Genomic DNA, 20888 nt, shown 5'->3' on the forward strand with positions numbered 1-20888 from the left:
TTGAAACTTCCAGGGAAAGGCTTGGACAGTAAGATGTAGTCAATTTGAGCTCTTAGCATGGTAGCAACTACCCATCTCCCACCTCATCTCACAGCGGACACATGCCCATATGCTCCTGGAGCATCTTGCACACAGCTGTGGGAGCTTGGGTGGGCAAAAAGCACCCTGTCTTCCAGATGTTGGGGATCCGTGCTCTGATTGCTGATTGCTGCTTCCAATCACAGAGGTTCCAAGAAGTTTAATGAACTCCAAGGAAGTTGAACTCAATGAGACCCCATCAAGACAGCTTAAAATGAAAATTTCAAGAAACAAAACAAAACAAAACAAAAATAGTATCTTAAATGCAGCAAAGAGTAGTGAATCATCCCATACAGAGGATCCTTGAGAAGATCATTAGCTGATATCTCATCATAAATGGAGGCCAGGACAAAGTGATAAAAGAAAAAAATTGTCAATCAAGGATCCTATATCTGGCAAAACTTTCCTTCAAAAGTGAGGGGGAAATTAAGACATTTCCTGATAAACAAAAGTTGAGTGAGTTTGTGCACTCTAGACCTGCTCTGCAAGAGATGTTCAAAAGAATCCTGATAGGTGAAATGGAAGAACACTAGACAGTAATCAAAGCTATGTGGAGAAATGATCTCAATATAGATAAATGCTTTGGCAATTATAAAAGCAAACATTATTGTAACAATAACTTGTATTAGTCCTTTAAGTTTAAACTGTACTTTAACTTTGCTTTCTACATGATTTAAGAGACTAATACATTTAAAGGAAAAAAAGTATAAAAATTACTATTACTGTAACTCAGATTTTAACTCTAAACTTTTTTGCTATGTAATTTAGAAGACTAACACATATAAAAGAATTTTTAGTTTATGTTTGGGGACACACGGTTTATAAAGATGTAAGTTTGTGATATCAACAACTAAGATGAGTAGGGATGGGTGTGTAAAGGAGCAGAGTTTTTGTATGCCACTGAAGTTAAATTGGTATAAATTCAAATTAGAGAGGTACAACTTTAGGATGTGAAAGGTCATTCTCATGGTCACCACAAAGAAACTCACTATAGAATACATACAAAGGGAAATGAGAAAGGAATATAAATTTCACTACAAAAAATCAACTAAACGCAAAAAAAGGAATGCAAGAAAGAATGTACAAAAAGCTGTCCAGATATAAGAAGCAGGGAGCACAATGACAGTAGGAAGTCCCTCTTTATCAGTAAGTACTTTAAATACAAGTGGATTAAGTTCTGGTCAAAAAACAAAGATTGGAAGAATGGATATAAACATATGACACATCCAATAATGGATAAACAAATATGTGATATATATACACATATGTATATTTAATGGAGTATATATATGGATTGTATATATATGGAATATTATATGTATATAACAGAGTATTACACATCCTTAAAAAAGAATGGGATCTCGCTATTTGTGAAAACATAGCTGGACCTAGAGGGTATTATACTAAGTGAAATAAGTCAGACATAGAAAGACAAACACCATATGATTTCACTTATATGGGGAATCTAAAAAACAAAGGAAATGAACAAACAAAACAAAACAAATCAAAACAGAAACAGACTCATAGATACAAAGAACAAACTGATGGTTGCCAGAGAGGAGAAGGTGGGGGAATGAGTAAAAGAGGCGAAGGCGATTAAGAAGTACAAACTTCCAGTATATAATAAATAAGACATGGGGATGAAAAGTACAGCATAGGAAATATAGTCAATGATATTGTGATAGCATTGTATGGTGACACATTGTAGGTATACTTGTGAGCATAGTGTAATGTATAGAATTCTCAAGTCACTATATTGTACATATGAAACTAATATAGCCTTGTATGTCAACTATACTTCAATTAAAAAAAAACAACAAAAATAACCACATGACCTAACTATATGCTGTCTACAAGTGACTCGCTTGAGATTGAAAGACACAAACAGTTTGTAAGAGAAAGGATACAAAATGATATTCCATGCATATAGTGACCAAAAGAGAACAGGGGTGGCTATACCAACATTAGACAAAATAGACTCGAGATTTAAAATAAAAAAGCTTAGACAAAGAAGGACATCATATATGAACAAAAAGTTTCAGTACAGCAAAAAGATGTAATAATTATAAACATTTGCACACATAACAGACCATCAAAATATATGAAGCAAAAAATGACAGAATTGAAGGAAGAAATAGACATTTCTACAGTAACAGTTGGAGAATTCAAGATCTCATACATGATAGGATGGAAAACCATAGAGAAGATTAGTGAGGAAATGGACAATAATCCAACTGGACCTAACAGACATATTCACAACACTCTTCCCGACAACATTCTTCTTAGGTGCACAGGATAGACCTGATAGACCTGGAGAGACCATATGGTAGGCCATGAATTAACTCTCAGTAGGTTTCAAAAAGATATTACACAAAGTATCTCCTCTGACAGGAACAGGACAAAGTTAGAAGTTAATAACAAAAGTAAAACTGGAAAAGCCACACAACTGTACACAAATGGATCAGGAAGAAGTCATACGGGTAATGAAGTAATAAAAAATCAAGACGAGAAAAATGGAATAGAGAATAGAAAGAAATAGATAATGAAACCAAAATTTGGTTCTTTGAAAAGATCAATGAAATTGACAAACCTTATCTAGATCAACTAAAGAAAAAGAGAGAGAGAGAGAAGGCTCAAATTATGAAAATCAGAAATGAAAGTGGGGACATAACATTGATTCCACAGAAATAAAAATGATTATAAAAAAATAAAAATAAAAATAACATGAACAACTGTACACCAAAAACTGGGATAACCTAGGTGAAATGGATATATTTCTAGGAAAAAAAACCCTACCAAGAGTAAGTCATAAAGAAATAGAAAATATGAACAGATCTATAACTAGCAAGGAGATTGACTCAGTAGTCACAAATCTCCCAACAACAAAAATCTTGGATCTGACAGCTTCACTGGTGATTCTACCAAACATTTAAAGAAGAACAAACACTACTCCTTCTCGAACCTTTCCAGAATTTTATAGAGATGGGAACACTTCCTACCTCATTCTATCAGGCCAGCAAGACCCTGAGAACAAAGCCAGACAGTCAGTACAAGAAAACTACAGACCAATATCCCTTATGAACATTGATGCAAAAATGCTCAACAAAATACTAAGGAACAGAATTCATCAGCATATTAAAAGGATAACACACCATGACCAAGTAGAATTTATTTCTTGGATTCAGAAAAGTTTCAAAATATGAAAATTGATCAATGTAATATGCCACATCCACAAAATGAAGGATAAAAACCACCACAAATCATCTCAAGTGATACAGAAAATCATCTGACAAACACTCTTTTGTGATAAAAACACTCAACAAAATAAGAAAGAAAATACTTTGACATAATAAAGGGCATGTATGAAAATCCCACAGCCAACATCATGCTTAATGGTGAAAGACTAAAATTTTCCCTCTAAGATCAGGAACAAGGCAAGGATACGTGCTTTCCTCACTTGTATTCAAAATAGTACTGGAAGTTCTAGCCAGAGCAGTTGGACAAGGAGAAATAAAAGACATTAGATTGGAAAGGAAGAAGTAAAATGATCTCTTTGCAAATGATGTGATCTTATATGTAGAAAACCCTAAAGATTGCAAAGAAGTGTTAAAAGTGATAAATGAATTTAGCAAACAAGCAGGATCCAAAGCCAACATATGAAAATCAGTTGCATTTCTATGCAAAAACGTGAACAATCTGAAAAGGAAATGACCACAACAATCCCATTTACAATAGCATGAAAAAGAATAAGACACTTTGGAGTTGACTTAACCAAAGAGGTGAAAGACTCATACAATGAAAACTACAAAACACTGCTGAAAGAGATTAGAGAAGGCATAAATAAATGGAAACACATGGATTAGAAGACAGTATTGTAAAAATGTCAAAATACCAGAAGGGATCTACAGATTCCATGCAATCCCCACCAAAATCCTAATGATGTGCATTGCAGAAATTTTTAAAAAATCCTAAAATTCATATGGAGTCTTAAGGGATATCTACTGGCCAAAACCATCTTGGAAAAGAACAACCGGGAAGACTCACACTCCCTCATTTCAAAACTTACCACAGAACTACAGTCATCAAAACAGGGTGGTACTGGCATAAAAACAGGCATATAAATTAATGGAATAAGTTAGTGAGCCTGGAAATATACCCTCACAAAATGGTCAAATAATTTTTTACATGGGTGTCAAGACCATGCAATGGGGAAAGGACAGTCTTTTCAATAAATGATGCTGGCAAAACTGGGTATCGATATGAAAAAGAAAGAAGATGAAGCCTTACTTCAAACCATGCATAAAAGTTCACTCAAAGTTGATCAAACACCCAAGGATAAGCCCTAAAACAACAAAACTCTAAGAAGAAAACAAAGGTGGAAATCTTCTCAACATTGGATTGGATAGTGATTTTTTTTTTTTTTTTTTGGTATGACAGTAAAGGCACAGGAGACAAAAAAAAAATTAGCCAAAATTGACTTCATAAAAATTAAAAAAAATTTTGTATCAAAAGATACTATTCACTGAGTAAAAGGCAACCCACAGAAAAAGAACATATTTATAAGTCATATATATGATAAGGTATTAATATCCAGAATACATACTCTTAAAATTCCACAACAACAAAAAACAAATAATCTAAATAAAAAATGGACCAAAGACAGGAATAGACATTTTCCCAAAGCAAATATGGAAATGGGCAATAAGCATACAAAAAGATGCTTAACATCACTAATCACTAGGGAAATGCAAATCAAAAATATGATATGACCTCACACCCATTAGGGTGGCTACTATCAGCAAAAACAGAAAACGATGAATTCTGGTGAGGATTTAGTGAAATTGGAAACTATGTGTACTGTTGGTGGAAATGTTAAATGTTATAACTGCTGTGGAAAAAGTATGGTGATTCCTCAAATTATGAAAAATAGAATTACCTTACAACCCAGCAATTCCATTTCTGGGTATATATACACAAAAGAATTGAGAGCAGGGACTCAAAGAGATATTTTTACACTCATGTTCATAGCAGCATTATTCACATTGGCTAAACACGGAAGTAACCCAAGTGTCCATTGACAGATGAATAGAAAAGCAAAATGTGTGTATATGTATACAATGGAATATGATTCAACCTTAAAAAGGAAGGAAATTCAGCAGCTTCGTGTGACTGTAGTCCCAGCAAGCAGGCTGAGGGCAGGCATCTGGTTTCACTGCTGACACCACCTAACTACAAGCCCACAGCAGCCCCAGACTGGCCCTTTAATAGCACAGGGCCCACCCCCTGTTGTGGGCCACTGCAGCCAATTAGACTGAAGACAAACACAGCTCAGCCACAACAGCAGAATGCATGCAGTCCACATAGAAGACACCACTAAAGTGCATGATTCTGGTGAACAAGGGGCATTGTGCTGCACGGCACCCCAAAACCTCTTCTTCATAAGGCCGCTACTTTCAAGATCGAGATGTAGCTGACCTCCCTAACACACAGAGATGAATAGAAAGCTACGCAAAATGAGGCAGAAGAATGTCTCCCAAATGAAAGAACAGGACAAAATCACAGCAAAAGAACTAAATGAAATAGAGATAAGAAATGCCTGATAAATAATTTAAGGTAATGGTCATAAAAATGTTCACTGGACTTGAGAAGAGTGAGGGGTCCCAGTGAGACCTTCAGCAAAGAGATAGAAAATATAAAAAAGAACGAATAAGAGATGAAAAACTTAATACTGAAGTTAGAAATACTCTAGAGGGAATTAATAGCAGATTAGAAGAGGCAGAAGAACAGATCAGCGACCTGGAGGACAGAGTAACGAAAAGTAACCAAGCTGAACAAAAAGAAAAAGGAACAATAAAAACTGAGAACTAAGTTTAAAGGAACTCCGCGACACCATCAAGTGTAATAACATTCACATTATAGGGGTCCCAGAAGGAGAGTAGAGAGTAAAAGGGGGCAGAAAACTTATTTAAAGAAATAATAGCTGAAAACTTCCGAAATCTGTGGAAGAAAACAGAAACCCAGATTCAAGAGGCACAGAGAGCCTCCAACCAAATCAACACAAGGAGGTCCACACCAAGGCACTTAATAATTAAATGCAAAAAGTGATAGAGAATTTTAAAAGCAGCAGAAGAAAAAACAGTTACATGTAAGGGACACCCCGTTAGGCTATCAGCAGATTTTTCAGCATAAACTTGGCAGGCCAGAAGGAAGTGGCATGATATATTCCAAGTGCTGAAAGGGGAAAGCCTGCAGCCAGGAATTCTCTATCCAGCAAGGCTGTCACTCAGAACAGAAGGAGGGGGAAAGAGTTTCCCAGACAAACAAAAGTTAAGGAATTCATCACCAATAAACCAGTCCTACAAGAAATGTTAAGGGGAATGCTGAGTGGAAAGAAAAGACCATAAGTAGAGTAAAAAACAAAAACAAAAAAAGGTAGGAAGCACAAAAGCAGCAAAATTAAGCATATCCCACTAAAATTCAGTCAAAGGATTCACAAAATAATATAGAAACAAAAATGAAAGGATGTAAAGTATGATGCCATATGCCTAAAACATGGCGGGGTGGGGAGGAGTAACGAATGTGTTCAAACTTAAGCGACCATCAACTTAACACAGACTGACTGCTATATGCAGAGGAGGTTGTATACAAACCTAATGGTAACCACAACTCAAAAACCTATAATGGACACACAAACAATACAGAGAAAGGAATCCAACCACTAAAGAAAGCCAGCAAGATGTGAGAGAAGAGAGCAAGAGAAGAAAGGAACAGAGAACTACAAAAACCACCGTAAAACAAGAACCAAAATGGCAGGAAGTACATCCTGTCAGTAATCACTTTGAATGGAAATGGACTAAACGCTCCAATCAAAAGACATAGGGTGATAGAATGGATAAAAAGGCAAGACACATCTTTATGCTGCCTACAAGAGACCTATTCCGGACCTAAGGATACCTGCAGATTGAAAGTGAAGGAATGGAAAAGCATTTATCATGCAAGTGGAAGTGAAAAGAAAGCCAGACTGCAATACTTATATCGACAGAATAGACATTAAAATAAAGCCTGCAACAAGAAACAAAGAAGGACACTACATAATCATACAAAGGACAATCCAACATGAAGATATAACAATTGAAACTCTTTATGGACCCAAGATGGGAGTACCCAAAACATAAAGCAGCTAATTACAAACATAAAGAAAGTAATCCATCATAACACCCCACTTGCATCAACGGACAGCTCATCCAAATAGAAAATCAACAAGGAAACAATGGCTTTGAATGACACACTGGACTAGATGGATCTAATAGGTATATTCAGAACATTCCATCCTAAAAGAGTGGAATACACATTCTTTTCAAGTGGACATGGAACATTCTCCAGAATGGAGCACATATGTTAGGCCACAAAACAAGTATCAACAAGTTTAAAAAGACTGAAGTCATATCATGCATCTTCCAAACACAATGCTAGGAAACTAGAAATCAACCACAAGGAAAAATCTGGAAAGAGCACAAACACATGGAGGCTAAATAACATCCTGCTAAACCAACAAATGGGCCAACTAAGAGATCAAAGAGGAAATAAAAAGACATATGGGGACAAATGAAAGTGAACACACAATGGTCCAAAATATTTGGGACACAGCAAAGCTGATCTAAGACAGACAGTTTTGCAGGTTAGGCCTACCTCGAGAAGCAAGAAAAATCTCAAACAAACAAACTAAACTTACACCTGAAAGAGCTAGAAACAGAAGAACAAAGGCCAAAGCCAGTACAAGGAAGAAAATAATAAAGATTAGAGCATGAATAAATCAAATAGAGACTAGAAAACAATTGAACAGATCAATGAAACCAGGAGCTGGTTTATGTTTTGAAAACATAAAATTGATCAACTGTTAGGCTGATGAAAAGAAAGAGAAAAAAATAAATGAAATCAGAAATGAAAGAGGAGAAATGACAGCTGACATCACAGAAAATAAAAAAGATTATAAGAGGATGTTATGAAAAATTACATGCTAACAAACTGGATAACCCGAAGATATGAGTACATTCCTAGAAACATATAACCTCCCCAAACAGAATCAGGATGAAATAGAAAATTTGAACAGACCAATTACTACCAATGAAATTGAACCAGTAATCAAAGAACTCTCAGCAAACAAAAGTCCAGGACCAGATGGCTTCACAGGCAAATTTTACCAAATATTTATTTATTTATTTATTTATTTGTTTGTTTGTTTATTTAATATTTTTAAAGTTTATTTATTTATTTTGAGAAACAGAGAGAGAGTGCACGAGCAGGGGAGGGGCAGAGAGAGGGGGAGAGAGAGAATCCCAAGCAGGCTCTGCACTGTCAGTGCAGAGCTCAATGTGGGGCTTGAACCCACGAACCGTGAAATCATGACCTGAGCCCAAGTCGGATGCCACTGAGGTGCCCCTCCACCAAATATTTAAAGCAGAGTTAATATTATTCTTCTCAAACTGTTCCAAAAAATAGAAGAGAAAGAAAATCTACCAAACTCATTCTATGAGGCCAGCATTACCCTGATTCCCAAACCAGATAAACACACCACTAAAAAATAAAACTACAGGCCAATAGCTCAGGCGAGCATAGACGTAAAAATCCTTAACAAAATATTAGCAAAGTGAATCCAACAGTACATTAAAAAAAATCATTCGTCACAATCAAGTGGGATTTATTCCAGGGTGCAAATGTGGTTCGATATTCGCAAATCAATGAATGTGATACATCATATCAACACGAGAAAGAATAAAAACCATATGATCATTTCAGTAGATGCAGGAAAGGCATTTGACAGAAGTACAACACTGATTTATGACAACAAACCCTCAACAAAGTAGGTTTACAAAAGGGAATATACCTCGACATAATAAAGGCCATATATGAAAAAACCCACAGCTAACATCACACTCAGTGAGGAAAACCTGAGAGATTTCCCCCTAAGGTCGGGAACAGCCAAGGATGTCCACTCTCACCACTGTTATTCGACATAGTCCTGGAAGTCCTAGCCATGGGATTCAGACAAGAAAAAGAAATAAAGGCTATCAATTGGTAAGGCAGAAGTAAAACTTTCCCTATTTCCAGATAACACAATACGATATACAGAAAGCCACAGAAAGCTGGAGAAAACAAGACACACTGGCGCTCCAGGGAGGAACGTCTCAGACACAAGTCACTGAAAGGTTTAAAGTCGCAGGATGGAAATTTACATCCCAGGCGACTATCGACCAAAAGGAAACAGCTGCACCCAGGATCCTGGGATGGGAGGTGCACTAGTGTCTTCAGTGGCCAGAGGAGGGCCCCTTGGGACCAAGAGCCAGCATGGGTCCCTTTTGCAACCTGCTCAGTAGGCACCTAGAAGGACGGAGGCCCCGGAGCCACAGGTGCAGACGAATGCACTGCATGAGTCCTTGGGCTTTCAGAGGCTTCTCCAGCAACCGCCCAGAATAGAGATGCATTGGGCTATGTCAAGGGCACTGCAAGAGACAGCTGCATAGGAGAAGCACCCGCCACAGAAGGTGTCAGGTCTAAACACCTGCCCGCCTTAGAGAGTGTGAGGACAGCTTAGGATGGCAAGATTCAGTGACACCCTTCTTTCTGTCTTCCACTCTGTTCCATCTCAAACTGGCTGGCATGTTGGGTGGCAGAGGGAGAGAACTAGGAGGAGGGCAACATGCACACACGTGAACACACACCCTCCTACTGCTGGCTGCAGACTCATGCAGACCCAAGTTCGAAGCAGTGAGCTCTGTGGTTTTTTTTTAAATTTTTTTTTTAATGTTTATTTATTTTTGAGACAGAGAGAGACAGAGCATGAACGGGGGAGGGTCAGAGAGAGAGGGAGACACAGAATCCGAAGCAGGCTCCAGGCTCTGAGCTGTCAGCACAGAGCCCAACGTGGGACTCGAACTCACGGACCGTGAGATCATGACCTGAGCCGAAGTCAGCCGCTTAACCAACTGAGCCACCCAGGCGCCCCGAGCTCTGTGTTTTTAAAAGTGTAGGACAGGGGAGCAGCATATGAATGATACAGACTCAGACTCAGGGGCCAGAGTTGATCCTGGGGAGGAAGCAGGAAGCACAAAGGTATGGAGCTTGGAGAAGCCCTGATCCCTACAAAGCCATTTGTGTTCTCCACGGCATCGGAGAACCCAGGGGCGAAGGGGACACCGCGCACCGGGCAGCGGCTGGTGTGTGCACACGAGGGCTGTATGTGCTCAGGCGTTTGTTCATTCAAGAAACACAGACTGAATCTTAAGCCATGGCACCCCTGCAGGCCATGAGGCCGGGTTGGGGAGATCAAGCTAGAAGGCCGGCATGCTGCGCGTGGAGTCCCTTGACCTCTCAGAGCTGCCCACAGGACCTCGGAGTCCTGACTGGATGCATAAGGTGCAAGACGCTGTGGGATCCATTCTCTGGTTTTCGGATTGCTGGTTTGTTTCCAGCCGGTTATTACACTGGAATGGGAGCTCCGAGCATCAGTCAGCTCGGAGCCCGGGGGCACCTCCCCTCCCTATGATGGCTGTGGGAGCACTCCCGGTGTTCACAGCTCTAGACCAGGCGGCTGGGGCCCTGCCCCCTACTGTCCTCAGCAGGCAGCAGGGGAGGGGCCGCTGTTGCCTTTGACCCTCAGCAACCTGGGGACTGTGTCCCACCCCCACTCCGGCCGAAGCAGCCTCTACGCACTGGTGGCCGGGGACCACCTGCAGGGGACCAGGGGCCTCGAGACCTATTGCCTTTTCCCAGACCCGATCTTTGGGGGTGGCCCGAGCACGGGACCCAACCCAAGTCCTAGAAGACAAGCAGCAACGCACGTCTAGCTGCACCTCCCCAGGGAACCCGCCTTCCTGTCCCCCAACACCAGGCCCCATCACTCAGTCCCTGTCTCTCCCAGGCCTTGGGGCCTGGTGGTAAACGGCCGTTATTTGGTGCACTGCATTGTCTGCACTTCAGCCGTGCTGGAAACCAGGCAAAGTGTGTCGCGCTGTCGTGAGCTTCTGAGACGTGTCTCTTGTCCCTCAGTGCCGTCCTGTCACCTGACCCTCCACGGCCGCGCGTCCTTCCCACGTGGGCCCTGGGACAGCGCTCCCCACTCGCGTTGGGAAGCCCGCTGTGTGCCCGGACACGATGACGCGCTTCTCCTGCGCCACGTCCCGTGGCGGCTCCTGCTCACTACAGCGCGGAAGGACGGGTGCACGCACTGGTTTCCAACCCTGCAAATTCAGCGGTGGGAACGCACCGCCTCAGAGACCCTGCTCCCCGACTGGGCCTTGGCCGGTGGTCCCCACTTCGGCCGGCTCTTCCTATCGCCCACACTCTTGTTGGCAGCGTAATGCAGTGCAAATACGTGCGTGGAAGCCGCGGGATCCCAGGGCCCCTTAAGAGCGGCGCTTCCAGAAGAGGGGCCGCCCGGACCGTCGGTGGGCAGAAGACGGGGGGCGGGGACAGTCCCCGCTGGGGGCGGGGCCCGAGGCGCGGTTGCAGTTGCCCCGCGGGCCTCGAGAGGGCGCCCACGACTTCCGCCGCCTGGGCCGCCTCTGGGGGTGGAGGGTGGGCGGCAGGCGGGGCCGGCTTGGCCTGGGCCGCTGTGGCTTCAGCCTGCTTCTCTGCCGAAGCGAGGCGTGCCCACCGTTCGGGGCTGAGGCACGCGCACGTGGCAGCTTGCTGAAGGGGCCTGGGCAGTCGTGACTCCTCGCCCCGCCGAAGACTCCCCGGGGCAACGACTGGAGCAGGGACAGGATCCCACTGAAGTACCCTTGAAGACACTCAGATCTTGGCCCTTCCCACCGACACCCGCACGCAGGCAGCCTCCATGCTGCCTCCAGAGCCCCAGCTGCGGCTACCCCATCGCCCCCTCCCCTCCCCAAATCACGGTCAGGGCTGAGGGCCCAGCAGGAGCCAGGGCCGCGGGGCCCCTGTGACACGTTGGGGGCCCTGGGGGTGGCAGGAACCCAGGGCTTGTGTCCCCTCATCTGAAAATGAGAACGATGATGGCCACAGCCACCTCGGGGGAACCCCGCCTGACGTGGGTGAGGTGCCCTGGGACCCCAAACCCGGGATCCACCCTCCAGAGGGTGGGAGCCCACGCCCACAGCCCCCATTGTGGACTTGGTCCTCCCGCCACTGGCCTGAGCTCTGGGTCCGCACCCCTGAGCGCAGGCTTCCGGGTGAGAAAGGAGGGCCTGGGCCCTGAGCGCCGCCCCTGCGGGGGGCCACACGGGGGCCAGGCAAGCGGTGCCTCATTTCCCCGCCTGAGGAGTGGCTTGCTCGTGTCCTGGGCATTCGCTGCCCCAGAGCTGAGGCAGCAGAGCCAGCGAGACGGGGTGCCGGCCACATCGGTGCCACCCACAGTTGGGTCGCTGGAGTCCCCTAAGTGCCCTGAAAGCCCTCCCGGGTGGGGACCCTGGTCGGCTCTCGTGGGCGTTCCCTGCACCCAGCCTATGATCTGGGAAGAGCGGACAGAAGGCACGTAGGTTTGTGGGACTCATGGCTGCCCACTGCTTCCTGCTCTGGTCCTTGTAGAAAGGAGAGGAGAAGGGCGCAGGCCCCTGCGTCTCTCGATTAGATAAGGGGCCCCATCCATCTTGCTCCCTTCCCCCACCGGGGAGGAGGGAAGTGCTCACACCCCCGCCGGCCCCACTCAGCCCCCGATCCAGACCCTGCCCTGCTCTCCGCATCCAGCAGCCAGCAGGCCTTGCGCAATCGTGGCACAAGGTGCCCATCCGTCTCTTCTGGAGGCCTCCAGCCCTGACCCCCGCTGCGGGTTTCCTGGCCTGGTCCAGGGACAACTTCTCCCATGACGCGATCAGGCCGCAGGCCCAGGCCTCCAGCGAGATAAAAGAATTGCGCTGACGGGGGGCGGAGGGAGCAGCACGATGGCATTCGGGGCAAAGGCACGAGTGTGGCTGGCAGGGCCCTGGCCGTCCCCGGGCAGGGCACGCGCACCGGGCGCCGGAGCCGCTCCGGCCCCCAAGGCGGTGCTGCCCTTCGAAGCCATACCGCGCTGTCCCGGCAACAAGTGGATGAGGTTGCTGCAGATCTGGAAGGAGCAGCGCCTGGAGAACCTTCACCTGGAGGTGCACCAGCTCTTCCAGGAGCTGGGGCCCATTTTAAGGTAAAGGCCTCCCCGCCCACCTCAGCCACAGCACCTGTGCGGCTCTCCCTCGCGGCTGCTGAGTCCGGGCCAGGCGCACTGCCGCCCGTGCTCTGCGTCCCCCGGGGAGGCGGGGTGGGTGCCGAGCGGCGGGGGTTCTGGGCCTGGCACCTGGAGACTGCGGCTCTTGGGGAGGAGGGAGCACTCCCTGGCCGCGGCTGAGAGGGCAGAGCGCGGACAGCAGAGCAGGAGAGGCTTGGGTCAGACCGCGGCGGGGACTGCCCGCTCCGGGAGAGCCCCAGTCCGGGAGAAGGGACAGGCCCACAGGAGACGGGCCGCCTTGGTCCTGCACGGTGAGGCCTGGGGGAGGGCACGGGTCCCCCAGCGGGGCTCTGAGCTTCGTCCCACAGGTATGACGTGGGAGGGACACGCATGGTGCTCCTGATGCTGCCCGAGGATGTGCAGAGGATACAGCAAGTGGACGGCCATCAACCGTGGCGGCCGCTCCTGGACCCCTGGCTGGCCTACCGACAGCATCGAGGGCACAAATGTGGCGTGTTCTTGCTGTGAGAGGGAGTCTGGGCGGGCAGGGGCGGGGAGGGGCGGGGCAGGGCTGATGGCAAGCGGGCCTCCCCAAGGCCCGTCCAGGTTGGGGCGGGACAGCGGCCGCCGGCTCCCGCTGGGTGCCCACCCCTTGGGGATCATATGTGTCCTGGGGCTGAGGAGGGGCAGCGGGGCCACGGCCTCAGAGAGGAGGACGGATGATCGCTGCCATCAGAGAGCCCCCAGGCTGCACAGGCCTCCGCGGACTCCCCGTGCGGGGTGGGCTTCTCCCTTCCTACAGGTCAGGGCGGGAAGCCCAGGGCAGCGGGAGGAGAGTCGGGGCTAGGGGCTCGGGAACGTGTCAGCATGTGCTGGGGCCTGAGGACCCACTGGCATTGACTAGAGCCCAGGTGGCTGAGGAGGAGAGAGGCCGGGGCTGGGGAGGGGGGGTTGGGGAGAAGGGGGACGGGGGAAGAAGGCACCTTTGCCCAGGAGCTAAGCTGTAGGTGGGTGTGTGTGTGAGCCCGTGTGTGTGTGCGTGTGTGTGTGTGTGTGCGCACGAGTGTGTGTGTGTGCGTGTGTGTGTGTGTGTGTATCCTCTTGGGTGGACAGGGGACGTGGGACCGGCCCAGAAGCATCATTCTCAGAGCAGGGAGGGTTGGAAGGAGAAGGTTGCCGGGGGCCCCTCACTCTGGAGCTGGCTGGCCCACCTCTCCCCTGCCTTCAGGGACAGGGAGAGCCCGGACAGCTGCTGACGTGCCAGCCAAGGGGCCTGCAGGTGTGCGTGAACAAACTCCACGAACCCAGGCGGCACTGCCAGGCAGAAGTTCTGGGCTCAGCCCCACCTTCCACGGGGGCACCCTGGGCCCAGCACACAAGGCCTCCCTGAGGGAAAGGGCTGGCGCTCACGCCCCCAGGCAGGCAGCCTGCCCCCTGGGACCAGCGGGCCGCTCCCTGCCTCGCCCCTTCCCCTTGGAGACGAGGAAGATGGGTCCAGGGCTGGCCCCAGGCTGCTGACTCGGGCTCCCCTGAAGCGCCTCTCTCTGCTCTACAGAAACGGGCCCGAATGGCGCATGAACCGACTGAAGCTGAACCCAGACTTGCTGTCGCCTCAGGCCGTCCAGAAGTACCTGCCCATGGTGGACTGCGTGGCCAGGGATTTCTCGAAGGCCCTGAAGTCGAGAGTGCTGCAGAATGCCCGGGGGAGTCTGACCGTGGACATCCAGCCCAGCATCCTCTACTACACCATAGAAGGTCCGCGGGGTCAGGGCGGGAGGGAAGGGGGGTCAGGGCTCGGGGAAGCCGGGACCGGCCGGGAACGGGGCTGAGGCCCCCGTGACGCTGTCGGCCACCCTGGGCTCAGCAACCGTTCCCTGTCCACAGCCAGCAATCTAGCCCTTTTTGGAGAGCGGCTGGGCCTCCTTGGCCACAGCCCAAGTCCTGCCAGCCTGAACTTTCTCCGGGCTTTGAAGGTCATGTTAAAGTCTACTGCGCAGCTCATGTTCATGCCCAGGGTCCTATCACGCTGGACAAGCACCCAGCTGTGGAAGGAGCACTTTGAGTCCTGGGACTACATCTTCCAGTATGGTGAGGGCCAGAGACCGGGCAAGCGCTGAATGCCAGGGACGCCAGGGTCCCCGGTTTCCTGTCACCACAGGCTGGGGGAGGGCCGAGGTCACCTCGGGGGCCTTTGTGGCCCCGAGGGGCTTGGCGGTGAGTCTGGGCCGGGCCGGTGCTGAGCACATGGCACGGGGCAGGCGGGCTGACGGGCAGGGGCATGAGGAGAAGTGCCCCGGCCCCTGTCTCTCCGTGCCCCACAGCCAACAATGCCATCCAGAAAATCTACCAGGAGGTGGCCCTCAGCCGCCCGGAGCACTACAGCGGCATCGTGGGGGAGCTGCTGACGCACGCGGACCTGAGCCTCGAGGCCATCCGGGCCAACTCCATCGAGCTCACCACCGGGAGCGTGGACACGGTCAGGACAGCAACCAGCCCTGCCCTGGGCCATGGAGCCTCCTGACCCCAGGCTGCGTGCCCCCCGTGCCCGTGTCTCCTTCAGGCTCCTGTTCTGAGCTGACGGAAGGCTCTGCCCTGGGGTGGGGGGCCCGGGAACTGACCCTCAAGGGAAGGGGTCTGCAGTCCCCCGAGTGGGATGCCACACTCTAGGCCCAGTGCAGGGTGGACGAGCCCAGAGACATGAGCAGCACAGACACCATTCAGTCGCCTGGGTCCTGGGAAGAGGGGAAGGGCCGCGATGCAGCTGGAGGGCTGCCTGCACCAGGAACCCTTCCCAGGCACAGAGTCCATTTGGCCCCAGGTCAGAGATGCTTTGGAGGTGACGGGCGGATGACAGAAAGGGGCGCACGGGGCTCCAGCTTGTGCACGAGAGAACAGATGGCATGCAGCCTGGGGGTGGGGGCAGGCCGCAGGGTGTGGAGTGCAGCCAGAGCCTCCTGGCCCTCCACCCCAGGTTCACGCACCAGCATCTGTGATGTCGTGCTCTGGGCCGGGCACCCGGGGCTCCGAGGAGAGGCACAGGCCTGCGGTGGAGAAACTCCCCAAATTTCCAGCCGACTCAGGGGCCGGGGCGGGCCGTCCGTGTTCCGACCACAAGGTCTGGGCTGACCTGCCTGCGGGTGTCCGGGCGACAATCCTACTGGGTGCCAACGGTTTGGGGCAGTAGAACCCCCCCCCCATACACAGCCCTGAGAGGAAGGACCCCAGAGGAGGGTGAGAACCAGGCCTCGAAGGGGCTGGAGAAGGCCTGATTCTTTACTGAGCCTGGGGACACCTTCCCTGAGGGAGTCAGGTGTTAGGTTTTAGATCCTGAGGTCCCAGATCCCTGGGAGGAGTCCTTCTCCGGGCGTCCACGTCACCGCGGATCTGAGGCGACCCACCCCCAAGGGAGGACCGTCTTCCGGGGTGGAGAGGCCCCGGGAGCTGAGGTGCGCGGCCTGGGCCAAGGTCTGAGCCCTGCACCCGTGGCTCCTGCAGACGGCCTACCCCCTGTTGATGACTCTCTTTGAGCTGGCTCGGAACCCTGATGTGCAGCAGGCCCTACGCCAGGAGAGCCTGGGGGCCGAGGCCAGGATCTCGCAGGATCCCCAGAGCGCAACCTCGGAGCTGCCCCTGCTGCGGGCGGCCCTCAAGGAGACCTTGAGGTGGGTGTGGCAGGCCCCGGCTGCCGCCTCTGTCCCGGCCCCACTGTCTGGACAGCAGTGCTCAGGGAGCCTGCGGCCAGGTCCTGGGGCTGAGAAGCGGCTTCGCCCAAGATGCAACCCTGTACCTCGTCCCGTTCTCCCGAAAGGGTTAGGAGCTCTTCTCCCCCCGGGATCCCACTTCAAAGCCCCGGGCCCCATCCTCGGCCGTGTCCGCCGTGTCCGGGGGCTGCTCAGGCTCAGGGAACTTTGTCTGACTCAGGAGGTGCAAGGAAGCAGCTCCTCGTGATCTAGGCTTCCCGCTGCCAGAGGCGACCCAGGAGGGTGGCTGGCAGCTCCCCCAGGCCGGCGCATCCTGGGATAGGAAGGTGGCCGAAGGGAAGCGAGGGTCCCAGGGACAGCTGAGGACCCTGTCGGGTGCCCCCATCCACAGGCTGTACCCCGTGGGGATGTCTGTGGACCGAAAGGTGGCCTCGGACGTGGTGCTGCAGAACTACCACATCCCGGCAGGGGTGAGTGAGGCCCCACAGCCCCTCCAGCAGACGCCAAGCCCGCGTGACCTTCCCACTCCTGGGGCCACCGACCCTGCCCCTCCCCGCCTCTCCGCAGACAGTGGTCAAGGTGCAACTCTACTCCCTGGGTCGAAACCCCTCTGTGTTTGAGAGGCCCGAGTGCTACCTTCCCCAGCGCTGGCTGGACAACAGGGGCTCTGGCACCAGATACCCACACCTGGCCTTCGGCTTTGGTCTGCGCCAGTGCCTGGGGCGGCGCCTGGCAGAGACAGAGATGCTGCTGTTGCTGCACCAGGTGAGCGGGCCTGGGTGGCCCGGGGGCGGAACGGGATGCGACCGGGCAGGGCGTGGCCTGCGGGTGGGCGGGGCCTGGGGGTGCCGGGTGGCCTGTCTGGGGACCACCGGCCTCTCCTTCTCCTCCGCTGCGCCTGACCCGAAAGGTAGGGTCCAGAAAGGCGAGGGAATGTGGACCCGGACATCGGGGTTGACCATTTGGCCAGGTGGAACCCGTGCCTCTGTCCTAGGTGCTGAAAAGCTTCCTGGTGGAGACGCTCAGGCAGGAGGATGTAAAGATGACCTACCAGTTCGTGTTCATGCCCTCCACCTACCCCCTCCTCACCTTCCGGGCCATCAACTAGTCACGTCACCGCGCCGTCGGGCCAGCGGTGCCGCCAGCCCCCTTCTGCCTGCCCCCGGCCACCCTTGTTTTCTCCCACGGACCCTGCTTCTGGAGCCACAGCGCTGTCCAGCCGGCGCCTCGCACCGAGGGGCAGGGGGATGAATCTGGCCGCAGGTCCTGCCTGTGAGCCCAGTGCCACCTGCGCCTTCTCCAGCGAGGAGCACCATCGGAGGGCCTTGGCCCACGTAGCCCCCAACACTAGCTCCAGGGGCTTCAGATCCGCCCCCACCCCCACCTGCCTGTCCAATCTCATATCCCCTCTGTACTCAACCCGCCCACACGCACAACAGACAGGTTGGCGCCCCTGTCCTGCTCACCGCCACTCCAAAGGCCAGACTCTTTGTCTGCATTGGTCTTGCCAGCCTAGACCTTGAAGCTGGGCCGTGAGTCGTCCCCCTACCTGCTCTGCTCAGTCCACTTGGGCTCCTCCCGGCCCTGCCAGTGCTCTGGGACTGTGACTGAAGCACCCAGCTGAGGGCCTGGGTAAGCAGGTCAGGAGTATTGTTTCTTACAATAGCCACCGAGGAGCTGAGGTGGACATCTGGGCCCATGAGACTCCTCTGAGAGCAGGGAGGATGGTGATCTCCTCTGGCGGGCTGCAGGGTGACCACAGAGAGGCCACCTCAGTCAGGCACAGCCACTCGCTCCCTTTAACGAAGCCGTCTGTGTGCCGTGCCCGGCTGGCCTCCCACGGTGGCCCTCAGGACAGGGGCCACCCCTGACCTCATGGGAGGAAGGGGTTTTGGACAGCTGTGAGGCGGCTGGGATCTCCTAGATGGCAGGAGCGAGCAGCCCGTCCCACGCTGCCTGCGGCCAGGTGACACCCCCGGCGTGGAAAGGGGCCGGGAGGCAAGGGTGAGTGGTGGGGTGGCTCTGCTCCCCCTCCTTCCCCACCCCCACCTCACTGGGGGAGAACTGGGCACTCAGCTCACAGCAAAGCAATGACGGAGGGGCCGCACATGTGCCTGGGCCAGCCCCGGGCGCCCGCCGAGTGGCCCGCTGGCGTGTGTTCCCTGTGCGGACTCCCTGGAGGAGGAAAGAGCGTGCGCCCTCCTTGCTGGGCCCAGTGCAGGAGGGCTGCTGCCGGGAGGAGGTCTTCTCCGTGCCCCAGCCAGGCGCAGCTGAAGGGCACATGGAGGCAGGAAGAGAGGGCCCTGGGGACCCTGGGGACACAGGGGCACAAGCTGGAGCCCGGGCTTGCCACGCCGGCCCAGCCCTTCTCCCGCCGAGCTGTGAGGTCTTCCCGTGGGCACTCTCTGCAGCCATTCCCCTTTCGCAGGCCCCAGGGAGGCAAGTGGGCCTTGGGAAAGGCAGCTGCTTCAATAGGCGCTCAGCAGGGGGATTGTGGCTCCTGCCACTGCCAAGTCTCCTTCCCTGAGGCCCTGCCCTGTGGGGACACCTGCTGGCTGCTGGTGGGCAGGCCCGGAATCCAAACTGCTCCCCCGGAGGCAGTGTGTGTGAGTCCCCCTGTGCAGCGGGGCACAGGCTCTCCTGATCTTCATGGCAGCCCTGGCAGGTGAGCACCGGGACTGTCCCCGTGTCGCCCGCGGCAAAGCCGAGGCCCAGAGAATTTGTGCAGCCGCACGGCCTCGCAGCTCATCCCTGGCAGAGATGCCAGCGGAACCCCCGCCGCCGGGCCCTCCTCTCGAGGCCTTGGTGCCTCCTCCGCCTCGAAGGACCTTGGATCGAGAGCGGCGTCACACATCTTGCAAACATCCTGCAGTGAAAGCGTCTCCGGGTCGTCTCCTGCTTCTCTGTGCTCCTCCAGCCGTGCTGTATGAGTGCTTCCTGGGGGTCCCTTTTCGTGTAACCTGCGTGCCATCTCCTGAGGCTTGGCTGGGGGTGTCCGTTGGGCTCTTTCTAAAAATCCTTCCTCTTACCTGGAGACACCGTGCTTAAGAATCATCATCTTATGCCTTGTCATTCTTTCCATACACAAATAGCCTTGCCTTTAAAATCCGTGACCTCCGAGCGCGGCTGGGTGGCTCAGTCGGTTGTCCATCCGACTTCAGCCCAGGTCATGATCTCATGGTTTGTGGGTTCGAGCCCCACACGGGGCTTTGCACTGACAGGGTGCAGCCTGCTTTGGATTCTCTGTCTCCCTCTCTGCCTGCCTCCCTCCCTCTCTCTCTCTCTTTCTCTCTCTCAAAAATAAACGTTAGAAAAATCCTCAAAAATAAAGTAAAATTCAAATGAAATAAAATGAAGTAAAATAACAAAAACCTGACGTCCACTCCCGGGACATCTGGTCCCCCGGCAGGTGGGGCCTGGGCCCAGGCTGTGCTCCGCCTGAGCCTTTAGGTGGCCTCTTCCTGTTACCCGAGCACGGTCCCTTGCCCAGGGCCACGTTTGTGTGAATTACTCAGCATGGGGGGGCCCCCCGAAGGCTCCACTGGTGCGAGAAGGATCCGCGTTCTCAGGCGGGAACATAGTCCTCCTCAGCCCCAGCCTCGTGGAGCTCAGCTTCCTTCTCTTCTCCCGATGCTGCTGGACAGAGTTTCTGCACCACGTCGTCCGTTCTCCGCAGTCCTGCCTTCCCGTGGGCTTCTGGTCCCATCTTCTGATCCTGCCTGGGCCTCTGCCTCGCATCCTTTCCCTCACAGAACCGGACCCACACCTGTCTCCGGGGGCTGCTGTGCGGGCTGCTCCCTAGTCTGTGATTCTTCTCATTTCGGGAATAAGGGGCCCTCTCTTTTTTTTTTCACGCAAGTTTTCTTGTATGAGTTTGTGATTATTTATAGTTGCTGGAAGGGGAGAGACTTTCAGAGCATCAGCCTCATGATTTCGCCAGAGTTTGCACA

At 51.8% G+C, this 20888-nt stretch overlaps 1 protein-coding gene across 1 annotated transcript; it reads left to right on the forward strand.

Moving 5' to 3' along the window:
* The first annotated feature begins 11663 nt into the window (after window positions 1-11663).
* CYP11B1 (cytochrome P450 family 11 subfamily B member 1) lies at window positions 11664-20177 on the forward strand. The gene is made up of 9 exons (XM_004000154.4): window positions 11664-13216; window positions 13606-13761; window positions 14793-14992; window positions 15122-15325; window positions 15559-15713; window positions 16733-16899; window positions 17330-17408; window positions 17506-17703; window positions 17933-20177. The coding sequence occupies exons 1-9, from the start codon at window positions 12978-12980 to the stop codon at window positions 18044-18046; spliced, it is 1512 nt and encodes a 503-aa protein (XP_004000203.1). The 5' UTR covers window positions 11664-12977; the 3' UTR covers window positions 18047-20177.
* Window positions 20178-20888: the final 711 nt, after the last annotated feature.

This window comes from Felis catus, chromosome F2 (assembly GCF_018350175.1).
Source record: "Felis catus isolate Fca126 chromosome F2, F.catus_Fca126_mat1.0, whole genome shotgun sequence".
In the NCBI taxonomy this organism is placed as follows: Eukaryota; Metazoa; Chordata; class Mammalia; order Carnivora; family Felidae; genus Felis; species Felis catus.

Excerpts from the sequence above, each read along its gene's own strand:
- CYP11B1 (XM_004000154.4), top strand. The coding sequence starts at position 12,978 with ATGGCATTCGGGGCAAAGGCACGAGTGTGGCTGGCAGGGCCCTGGCCG. Across the intron at positions 14,993-15,121 it reads CCTCTACTACACCATAGAAG|CCAGCAATCTAGCCCTTTTT; the intron begins GTCCGCGGGGTC and ends CCCTGTCCACAG. Across the intron at positions 15,326-15,558 it reads GGACTACATCTTCCAGTATG|CCAACAATGCCATCCAGAAA; the intron begins GTGAGGGCCAGA and ends CGTGCCCCACAG.